This window comes from Convolutriloba macropyga, chromosome 1 (assembly GCF_964194025.1).
Source record: "Convolutriloba macropyga chromosome 1, txConMacr16.3, whole genome shotgun sequence".
Lineage (NCBI taxonomy): Eukaryota > Metazoa > Xenacoelomorpha > Acoela > Convolutidae > Convolutriloba > Convolutriloba macropyga.
The window spans coordinates 36,950,563-36,962,860 of record NC_134468.1 but is presented as its reverse complement, the minus strand read 5'-3'; the positions used below and the strand labels follow the sequence as shown (position 1 = coordinate 36,962,860).

Below are 12,298 nucleotides of genomic sequence, written 5' to 3'. Positions count from 1 at the left end.
CAAGTTAGCCGCTTTTGTTGGTTTTCTTTTTGTTACCACGTCTTGCAAGGACTGGTTCCAGATCTTCTCTACTGCTGAACAATAAGTTATCTATTATTTAGTTTCGGTTTTGTCCGACGCTTTTTTTGTCTTGTAACTATTTCCTCTACAAATAGAAATCGAGTTTTGGATGTTATTAATGTTTGTTGTTGTTATTTGATTTTGTTTATTGTTTGCCTCGTATTCTTAAATATGTCAAACCTCCACGGCGCGCTCTAAGTCTTAAGCGGCGTTTTTTACGATTCAACTGAAATCCACTGATTGTAGTTGAATTTTTATTCTTACACCAGTTGTTTTTGAAAATTACGTGAGTTTAAAAGTTTTCTATCCCTGCCTTATTTGTTAGATAATTAAGCCAAAAATGTTGATGAGCGGGGTCGGAGCTTTATGTGCAAACGCAAATTACTGAGCCTCCTTGTTTAATTATTTCTTATTTGTCAAGTCCAGTTATGTTCCCAATGAGAAAAAAATTCATTCTAGACTTCGACTTTCTATTCTGAGGAAAAACTAGTGAACTATAGAATTAGGCTTGTTTTTGCTTTCCTGTTTGTATTGATGAATTATTCGCAGAAAGTTAGGTTCCTAACGTTTTTCTAACAGATTTTAAATGAACCTTTTATATGTTCTGAGTTAAAATTTGTTGGTTTTGACTGATTTTGTTTTTTTTGCGGTCTTGGCATATAGTGTCAATGAAGACAAGTCACACTGGGTTTTTCAAGGGCAAGTTGATCCTATCGAACGTTTTTATAATTTTGATATTTTTATTGTCTTTGTTACTGTTTTTTTTATAAATGGCATCTCTAAATAGAGATTCATTGTTTTTTTTCTCAACAACAATTGATCCATATACTGGTTACTTGCGCCTGCAGTAGATTTCATATTTAAACTCCAGTTTAATTGGAAAACGTGTTCATTTATTTTCTATAGTTCTATCTGTTTTTTTTGTATTTTCGTCAATCTATCGCTCAAATTATAAATAAGTTTAAAGTGTTTCTGTGGGCTTCTACTATGAAGGCATTGAACATTGCAGCGTATAGTCTCGCGTCATTTACATCCACGTCCAAAATTGAAATTTTCAAATCGTTTTTCTCTAATGTTGTTTTTGAGTTTGTGAGTCATATGTTGTTGAATATCAGAACCTATTTTTGTACAATTTTCAATACTCAGGTTACTAATAAGTTTTTAAATTCAATTGAATTAATTTCAAGAATTTTCCTTTAAACTTTTGTTACATTATCACTTCGTTTCTCTTTACTTGGTTGGTATTTGGCAGCAAAGTTTTTGTTTCAGGCTTGGAAATGTTTTCTGAGAAAACCATCTGTACCAAATTTCTTTTGAAGCTTAATAAAGTAACTTAAAACGTTTTCATAATACCGCTTGTAGTTAGAGTAAAAAAAATTGCATGGTAAAAAATATTTCTTGGATTTCTGTTTTATCTGTGAGAAAAGCTTGCTTTCATAAGTTTAGTTTGTTATATGCAAGCCTGTTGTAGGCGATATAGCGTTCAGTAACGATTTAGCGTTCAGTAACAATTATGAAAATAAAATGTTGAGTTGAGACACAAAATTCTTTTTTGACACAAAAATTATGAAATCCAATCTATCTTATAGAAAATGTCAATTTGTCATAATTTTCAGTTATATCCAGTATTTACATGCTTTAAAAAATCCGTTCCTCGTGCTCTATATTTCAATGAACAAGAAATGAGAAAAAACATATCTAACACGATCAGTGTAGCTGATGTTGCATTTGGTTCAGATAAAATTGTTCATTTAGTCTAGTTAAGGGCCGAGAATGACAATGCGTAGAAAGTTCATTCCTCATTGGTAATACAATAAAGTTTTTGTCGTCAAACCTTTTTTTTGTTTTGCTAATTTTCAAAGCAATAAGCGTTGATTTTCTGTGCTTAAGGCAGGGAGCAGCGGAAGTTGGCCAACTTCTCCCATTTTTAAAAATTCTTTGCTATATTACTTACAGTTTATCTAAAAACAGATAGGTCAATGCCAATCGGTTCTAAGGCCATATCATCCCTGTCAGTGTGTCCAACATATAATTTTAAATCCGGTTTCTGTAGATATGGAATTTCCAACTTAAGCTTTCTTACGAAACTTAACAAATTATAGCAATGTATTAACCTCTGGTTATTTCTCAGAAATTTCGATTTAATTTAGAATGAAAGAATAAAGACTAAGTAAAATAAGACTCTTCAAGCGGATTATTCTACAAACATTGATCTTGGTAAGTAATGGCAGTTCTGACTTTGTCAAAACTGAACGGATTTATCACCTTTATTGAAACTTGGATTTCTCAACTCAAATTAGAGGGTATTTACTAACTTGGGATTAATCTTGTTTTAACCATATGATGTTTGGGACTCGCATAAAATTAGTTTATAAAAAGAAATTGGATTTGATTATACCTCTATTATTTATACAGAGGATTTATGCGGAGTGTTTATACCGCTTTGCTTTTGTATATTTTCAGATTCTCTTTCTTTTCAGATTTCCTTTTGCAAGTGAAGTCTCTCCTTTCTGTTGGCAAGACAGAGTAACTACCTAGTTTCTGGTGTGTTTTTGAAATAACTCTCATAGGCATAAGTACTAGAAATTAACTTGTGTAAATTAACTTTTTCTAGGTATAGGAATGTTTCCATTTCAATTTTAAGTTGGTTAGAACAGAAGGTCCTTAAGAGAAATAAAGTCGCCGAGAAGGCTAACTTAGAGAAAAAATTACCTAGAAATTAATTTTAAAAATTTGTTGGACTTTCTAAAAGTTTTTCTTCAGGCATCAGGCTACTGGAGTAATTGCCAAAAAAACAAGTATCAAAGTTGAAGGATCAAAAGAAGAGAACTTCATTTTGGGGTTTCAGGTTCGCAAACTGAGTCTGCAATTAAATAGCATTTATAGAGTCACTTTGAAATCAAAGCATCAAATTTTTGATTTTTTTTTCATTTTCAAATTTCTTGAATATGAGTCCAAAAACTTAACAATTGTTTAATAGATCGCTTCTTTTAGATAATTTCCTTAATAATTTGCCTTTTTCTAGGATGCATTATAGAAAAATACTTTAAAAATATATCAGGAATTTTTTGGTTTTTTAGTTAATTTGGACCGACACATATTTCGAGCAGTTATCCCAAAAACAAAAAAATGATGTGCTTTTCAAAGCTGAAATTAAACATGAAAAATACTTAGTACAGTCTCCTATGGGGAAGTTAGGGCTATTTTTTTCTAGTTGTTTGAATTTTGGTGCTTTAAGATAAAATACATAGCCACAAGAATAATACAATGATACTTTGCATTATCAGGTATCTATTGTACGAAATTACAGTGGAAATAAAATAACAATAAGTATTTAAAAATCAATAAATTTCTATTTCATCGATTGTTTTACGTCAGCTTTTCTCCTGTTTCGATATTGAAAGTCAGAAGAACTAAAACTGAATTGTTTTTGAGTCATTCAAATTATTTTATTTTTTTTTTGAAATTGTAGAAGCCAGAACAACCATTTCGTTATGAACTGAAAACTTTTATGTGATCAATTGTTTAATTAAACATTCTTAAATAGGGACTTTAATTCTGGTTGCTCGGACGAAAACGTTCACTTGGTCTAGTTACGGCCCGAGAAGGGCAGCGAGTAGAAATTTTATTCCTTTTTGATAACACAATGACGTCTTTGTCGTCAAACTTTTTTTTTGTTTTGCTAATTTTCAAAACAATAGGGGTTGCTTTTCTGTGCTTTAAGCAGGGAGCAGCAAAAGTTGACCAATTCAAAAAATGACCATTTTTAATTTTTTTGGTAATATGCATACAGTTTATTTAACTAGAGATAGATCAAAGCGCATCGGTTCTAGGGCCGTATTATCTCTGATTAAATACGAACTTTCAAAACCAGAAACTGAAATTTTAACGATTAGTTTAAAAAAACTATTTTGTAAATACAGAAAAACAAGTACCAAATTTGTGGTTATTGGTTTATTGATGTTTAAAATAATTAAAAATTTGACTGACGTTGCAGCAACTTATTTTCTTATTCAACCGCATTTCAAAGTAAAGCTCTTAAAGCAGGAAGAATTGGGTTTATGTTATTTTTATAGAGGACGCTACCAGAAACTATTGACACAATTTTTGCCCCGATGTTTGATATCATTTTCAACATGACAAGAAATCAGAATTCAAATTTTCACAGTTTTATTCAGTAAACTAAAATCTTTAAAAAATGTATTAGTTTGCCGTTTTTATAACTCTGAAATAACTGCTCATGGTTTACAATTTCCGAGTCACAAAACCCTCTTTTTTATTGCTTACAAAATTTCAAGAGGTGAACAAGAAAAAACCAAATCATTTTTTTTCAATAAATTTGTTGTTTCAATCTTTTTTTGGGATACAAATATTCTCCTCAATAGATCGGAAGAAGAAATTTTCATAGCAGGGTTTCAGTTAACACAAAAATTCAAGCCCACTTTTTTGCGTTTTTGGAATCAGTTTGAAATCCAACCAACTAATTTCTTTTTCATTTTTCAAATTTCTTGGATTTGCGTCCTCAAACTTGATAATTGTTTATTAGATTGCTTCTTTCTGGATTTTTTTTGATATTTTGCCTTTTTAGGATACATCATAGAAAATTATATTAGGATTTTATTTTGTTGTTTCGTTAATTTTTACAGACACTTTTTTCGATCGGTCATCCCTTAAGCAAAATTTTGATGTGCTTCTCACAACTAAAACTAAGCTTGAAAAAAATAGTTCAGTCTCTTAAGGGAACGTAAGGGCTAGTTTGTTTCCTAATTTTTAAATTTTGACTTTCAATCACGAATTACTTTCAGTAGGAGTGACCTTCTGCTATAGAAAATAACTTACCAACAACTTACCAATACCTTAACAACTATTTAGTTTGTGGTTAAAATGGTTCCATTATCCATATAATCAGTAGTCTTATCCTTTTTCCTAGTGGGATGAAATACTGATCAATAGTTTTGTTACCATTGTGCATGACATTATTTGATTTTGCGTAAATTTAAAGGCAGAAATCAACTGCACGTCAAAAAATATCTAATAGTATCATTTGTTATTGTAGTCAGAAGCAATAACCTGACTGCGAAACCCAAAATATCACCACAAAAAATCTCTTTTTGAGGAAAAGTAGCTTATGTTTGAATTGTATGTGACACAGGAAGAGTTAACAGATCTCAGGAAATCAAAGTTTTTCGAAACATTTTTAAACAATTTGAAAAAACTCTCTACAAGCAGTTAAATGAAAGATTAAATTCCAGAAAATTTTAAAGAATTGGAAATAAAACCATATGCAAAAACTTTTCGCGAGCCCATTGTGCCGGTAATTGCAAATTAGTTCAAACAAAAGTTTTTTTAACCTCTAAGCCACGTTCGTCATCGCATGATCAAAATTAACCAAGGTTTCCGTTAAATTGACAAAAAGTATAGAGAAAAAAGTAGAATTTTCATGGTGTAAATGCTTCTTATTGCAAAATTCGTTTAAACTGAACCGTCAGACATAACATCTTTTGACCCACAAAATCAAAATAATACTTTTTTGTAAACAAAAGAGTCTACCGCCAGATGAACATTCTCAAGACTTCGTCACTATAATTTAGCTGAAAGTGTCACAACTACCAAAACATTTTCAAAAAATTTGCTTTCTTTTGAAAGCTTTGAAATTTGAGCTAGGTTTGCAAAAAAACTTATTCACGAAAACTCTTAAAACCTGCAGTAGTTGAAGATTCGACACGTATTGATTTCAGCGTTATGGAAGAGTTATCAAAGAGGGTTATTGTTTTTTTAGAACGACAAATATTAAACTGAAGAAAAAATCAAAGAAATCAAATATTTAAGCAAACAAAAATTTGAAAAATTTAGTTGACTTTAAAACAAAACTGAGACTTAAATACTGCAACAAAAGTTGAATGATACGCATATCATTCGAAAAAACAGTTTTTTGTCTTACTGTGCACCCCGTTTTTAAATTGAGGAGCTTTCTAAATTGAGACTCTGAAGAATTTTTTTTTCGATAATTGACAAATGAAATTAGATGATCAAATTTGCAGGAAATGGCAAATGGACACATATTCATAAACATAGGCCACATCAATTCAAGTTCTGTTCAAAAAAGATCGAAGAAAGAAAACTATGGTGATGGAGAACAATTAATTCAAATGTGGCCAAAAGAACAAATAGCGGGCAATGTGGTGGCTCGGCTTCACAACCAAACAAACTATCTCTAGTTCAAACCAAGAAGTGAAGTTAAATTGCTTTTTTGAAGCCAAATTTGGTGCTACCTTCTATCGACGCCACATTGATTCGTTCACTTTTGTCAAGATTTAATTCTAGTAGCTGTTCTTAGTACGCGGTTATACATGAAGCAAAACTGAAACTTAAACTTAGAAAACCTCACTTTATAGCTCACTTTTTTCAGCACTCCCTATTCACTACCTCATTTCCTCTTACTGATGTGGACGAAAACGAGTTTGGTTTCTTATTTGTCTGATTGAAGGCAACTGAGAAAGAGAAATTTGTTCGAAAAATTTACTCTGAAAGTTCGAATCTGAGCAGAACTGTTTAAAATTATTACTCAAAGATCGCTAAATAAATGCAGTTCAAGGCTTTTTCGTTTGATTATGAGTTTGACAGTGTTTTGCACTGCCAAGTATGCTTAAGGTAGAATCTTTTTTACTGAGTTTTTCAACATTTAAATTTTTACTGATGTATTAAAATTGGGAATGAAATTTAAGAAGCAGACCCAACAACGCAGCTTACCACATGATGTTCTTTTCTACATCAGACAGTGATTCCGCCCAGCGTTCATAACCCTGTGAAATATTATATCGCTAGCATTTGTGGTGAAGGTGGCATCGTTGGAAAACATATAACGTGACGAAGAATTGATATTTGAAATTTTAGATTTTTGGATAATTTAGGCGAAGTAATCTGCTATTCAGCAAAGCTGAACGATGAGCTATTTGTACTAATTGAGTATCAAGTAATGCAATGCAAATTTACAGTATGGTGGATAACTGATCTCACGATAGTTAACTGCAAAAAAGTATTATCAGGACAGATTTGACACCACTGAAACGAAATGGGCGGTGTAAAGTTTTACTTTTCTTTGACAGAAGAATAGCCGTTACAGAGAACAATTTATCATTGAAAAATTTCTTCGCGATACAAAACTATCACATAGTTTGTACTAAGTTGATTTCTAGATAAAAACGAGAATTAAAACAATGCTACAGCTGTAAGCGAGAAAAACATTTGATATTCGATGTGAAATGGCAAAAAAAATAATTAACAAAAATTATTTTTCCTTAAGTTGCAACCCTTAATTATTTTTGTGCCATTTTATTGTTCAAAATTCTTTTCTAAAAAGTCAAGTTAGATCACCAAAATTATACCAAATATATTCGTCAGGGATGCCCCCAAATTATTTTAAACAAAAGATAGCTAATATAACGGTCCCATTTACAAAGAATGTGCAAACAGTAAGCAAACAAAAGTGACAGGATTCTGTTGAGTTTAACTTCTCCGTTCTCAGCAATTGACCAAAAGGAGGACGAAGGTGCAAAAATTGGCAATAATTTTATGGCCACTGAATATACTTATTTGAAACCAACAGAGACTAGAATGGGCTCTTGTAATAGTTGATAGAGTGGCAACGCCATTGCCGAACTATTACCGCTTTCATCATATTGCACGATCGCGACTCGTGATTCATTCCGGGACTGATTCCGATTGTAACCTGCCATTGGATCTATATTATGGATTACGGGGCCCCCGGGAGTATGGATACTTAACACCAGTCTTCGTTACAATTTTACCTCTATTGAAAAGAAAAAATCACAAGATCTGAAATATTCTTCAATTTATGTTCATTTTAAGAAGTTCGGGCTTATAACGGGTCGAAACGGCTGAAAAAAGGCTGAACACGGACCATAACTACCTTAAATGACCCATTGTGACCTCCCGGCGTCCCACATTACTGTTTGTTATGATTTCGTATCAGGTTGGTAGCAACTTTAAGGACCCCGGGAAAGTGGCTGTAAATAAACTTCAAAAATGTGGCACGTTACAAAATTTTGTTCGCTCCGGGAATGTCCCAAAACTGCCAAAAAAATGCTGAAGTCGGACGAAAATGGTACAAATATGTCCAAATCTATAAGCTGCTCTAAATTTTTCAAAACCAAAATTCCTAAAACTTTTCTTTTCAATACAATTATAGAGATATAGAACTTTAAACTGGTACCGCATATATACAACTGGAGAGGACTCCAAAAATTGTGGAAAACTTTCGGAACAAAAAATAAGGGGCTAGCAAGAAGTTCTACTTTTTGTGGGAACAATAACTGCTTAACAAAAGCAATAAGAGAAGCAATGTTTTCAGGTGTTTTCTCAGAAAGGCAATGCAGGGATTAAAAAATCTTATTCCATCTGAAATTCAAAAGTTAAAACACGGTTTATTCAACAATCGATTCGTGCTACGTGAAACGTTGACTGCTTTCGCCTATATATTTAAGCCTAAAATTCGTCCACCAATTTTTTGAGGCGAAACGCTCCAAATTACTGGAAAAAGGGAGAGTTATCGTATATATTACGCGCAGTAAAAAACTCTTTGAAGGTTGCCCACGCAGGCTGTGGCAATTAAGTTTCTCTTCTTACAACCTAAAAATCCACAAAAAATGCCAACTATTAATGGCGCTTTATAGCCCAGCATTTTACTTCTGGGTTACTTTTGCTCAAATATATCACACTAATTCGCGGAATTATTCTATTTTGAGACTTGACTAACTTGTTCATATTTTGTATTTTTCAGCTGAAAACAGAGAAATTGTACAATTTGCAAATGTGATGAAAATAAAGCTCTATGATTGGCTAAAATCGTATAAATTTATCAGAGAGTTCTAGGTGCCTGTGCTCAAAGCATTAATAAAGAGAATAGACTTAAATAAAGGCCGAATAGAATTAGTGAAAGTTATTTTCTAAATATTTGTCGAATTACAAAGGAACTGATCAGTTGGGAAGAAAAGCGGAAAATAATCGCAATTTATTTCAATAAATTTTATCTTGACTCTAGTACAAACTGCGAAAATTGTTCTTATATCAAATCACGGCTTATTGCGGTTGCTGTAATTTATTGCAAAATTAACTAGCTTTGAAAACATACTTTATCAGACTTAACTTTTGCTTTATATAAAACGATCATTAAAAACTCATTTATCCTGGAAATTGTGTAAAAATAATCATAACAGCGATTAATTTCGAACAAATAATTTTGGAAAATTAAACAGAATTTTGGCGTCGCGTTTTGGTGTAAGATGGAGATGCAAATGTTGGATGAAATGTTACGAGAAAGTCATTATAAATCATTCCCCCATATTTATCAGCCACTTCGCGCCCCGGCCGTGCCGGCGATGATGAACCCGGCTGCAGCAGCCATGATGAATCCAGCCTACATTAATGCCTACAATCCAACTTCATTCCAGAGATACGACGACTATCTTGGCTTGTCTCAACTCCTGACCAACGTCAAGCTTGCCGACAGCCATGACGATGTATTCTCCGATAAAGCGCCTTCGCCCCCGTCACAGCTCTCGGGTACTGACCTGTACAACGAGTTCGACCGGATTTTTGCCGATTCGCGGGCACACTCGCCTCATACAGTGCACAGCCCTTCAAATTACAGGTCGAGGTCTCGAATCAGCAGTTACGGGTCAGTAGGATCAGCCTGTGACAGCCAAACCAGCGTGGAGACTCCAGTCAACAGTTCTGGACGCGTACCACCCAGTGTGCAACTTGCGAGAAAACTTAATGCTAAACGACTTTGCGTATTCTGCAAGAATAACGGGGAAGTTGAAAGTGTTTACGCTTCCCACATTCTAAAGGATGACGATGGCCGGGTTCTCTGCCCAATCCTCCGAGCATACACGTGCCCAATTTGCGGGGATTCTGGTGATACTGCGCACACAATCAAGTACTGTCCCCAAAACACCGGACAGAACAGTCCCAGCCAGGACACCACACCCACGAAACAGAACCAGATGTCAAACTGTTCCAGCTCAATGTCTGCAGTCAATCAGCACCCTCCCCCGCCACCCACCTACGCCTCAATCCCTTCGTCCACTTTCGCTGCTGCCGCCTCGAACCCAATGTCGGGTAACATCTCTGGGGTGACTTTCGCCAACAAGGTTGCCATGTCACAACAACAACAACACCAATCACAGCAACAATCCCAACAAGGTGCGCCAATAACTCTCGGTGGAAGCAAAGTGCCGACTGCTGCAGCCGCTGGAATCCCAAGAAGTCTCGAATCAATGGCAGTGGCCTCGTCAGCAAATCACGGTGCTGCATCAATGTGCCCGTCTGTAACTATTCCCCCGTACAACATAATGACTTCGCAACATCACGCGCCTCAGCATCATCAGATCCTGTCGTCAGTCAGTTCTCATCCACAGCAGATAATGTCAGCCAACATAAGTGCCAGCAAGCACCCCCAGCTAACCCACAAGTTCTGAAGACGGAAACACAATCCGTCTATCGACACACACAATTTAGTGTTGTCGTTTGTTCACACACGACACAGCTCGCAGTGAACTCTCAAACCCGTTCCAAATGTTCAATTTCTCAATTCAGCTTCATTTAATTTTCTATCAGTGTCTTTTATATACCTAAATCTTATTTCGTTTAACTTTAGAGTTCACATTTGTAAGCAGCACTCCAAGTATAGCAAGGTTGTGGTTTCCGATTATCCTTCTGTCTTTCCACCACATTTCGGGGCTAACTCTGATTTCAATTAAAGTGCTTTGCCATAAGTTAGCAATTATACCTTTCTAGGAATATAGTAACCACCTCCTTTAATACATACAAAACCCATCGAATGCAACCCCATTGCCAAAACTCTTGCATCTTGAGCTGGGATTTCACATGTTGGCGCTAGAAGAGAACTCGTTAACCGTTTCAGTTATAAGAGATTAATAAGAGATAACAATAATGCGCACTTCTATTTTTGACCTTCTTTTTGTTCATAGCTACTTTTGACTGAATTATGATGACCTGATCCCACTTTGATTACTCAATCCATGCTTCTTGTGTTTGTGAATGTCGCTTTATTCAACATTGCCTATTTTGCTACCTTTCTAATCATTCACGTGTAATCTTCCTACTGCGGTATTAGTCACGCACTCGAAAACCTCCTGAAAAAGATCTTTTCGGGGTGTTCTTGACCCATCATTGCAATAACTCTGCCTACACCGACTTTTGAAATCCATCCTTGCGTTCTATCAAAAATCAAATTGTCGTGCTATTATTTCTTAACCGAAATATTTCTAATTTTGGAAAAACATCTTTGTTTACGCAGTTAGAGCAAGTTGTTTAAAAATTGTTTTTGAAGTGACTATTTTGTAAAATCCGGTGCAAGTATACTTTTCCCAACATCGAATTATTACACCATTTGAAATTTTGGATAAAATTGTTTGAGGGTCATATTACGCATGCTAAAATAATGTTGAAAAGAGCCCCCAAGTGTTCGAATACCTAAAATATGTTTATATCGCAATTGCTAAATACGAGTCAATATGTCGTGTGAACGAATTCTCCGAATATCCAATAGTCTCTTGTTGGAAGTCGTGCTGTGTCGTTTCTCGTTCTTGTCTCGTGTTGTCTCTGTGCGTTCGTTCCTACATCTTCCCAACAAAATCAATTTTATGCATTCGATTCATTATTCTATTTTACTCAATCATTTTTTGTAATTCCCAATTAGCCTATTTTCATCTATTAATCACCACCGCCACTCCTTCTCTGACTAGTGAACCAAAATAACTAAATTATCATCGATCTATTACTTAGTAAATACAAGTTTGCAACGACTTCAGTTCGACTCAGCTTTAAAATCTGCCTCGAATTTTATTAATCAAGACATTCTCGCCAAGCGAGAACAGTCTTCAATTTCTATAGCCTTCATTTTTTCAAACTTGGGAAGTTTTCGTCAAACGAAAACACGTTTTCCCAATCACTTAGGCTGATATTCTGCTGGGTTGATAGAAGTAAAAGCTATTATTGAGATTGTCAGAGATTGCGGTGCGCAAGTTACAAAGCCATTATAATTTATTCCAATTCAGTATTTGTAAAGCAAGATGCAGATGTTATCATTATTAATGTAGATTTTGTAAAAGCAAAGTTATTTCAATAAATTCTTCAGTTAGCAATTCAAATAACTTTCGTATTTCACATTTCTCTTTTCAAATAGATAGATCTA

General features: G+C 34.4%; 1 protein-coding gene across 1 annotated transcript; it reads left to right on the top strand.

Moving 5' to 3' along the window:
* The first annotated feature begins 8,993 nt into the window (after nucleotides 1–8,993).
* On the top strand, nucleotides 8,994–12,270 carry LOC142338365 (uncharacterized). Its single transcript, XM_075388081.1, has one exon. The coding sequence runs from the start codon at nucleotides 9,363–9,365 to the stop codon at nucleotides 10,557–10,559; it is 1,197 nt and encodes a 398-aa protein (XP_075244196.1). The 5' UTR covers nucleotides 8,994–9,362; the 3' UTR covers nucleotides 10,560–12,270.
* Nucleotides 12,271–12,298: the final 28 nt, after the last annotated feature.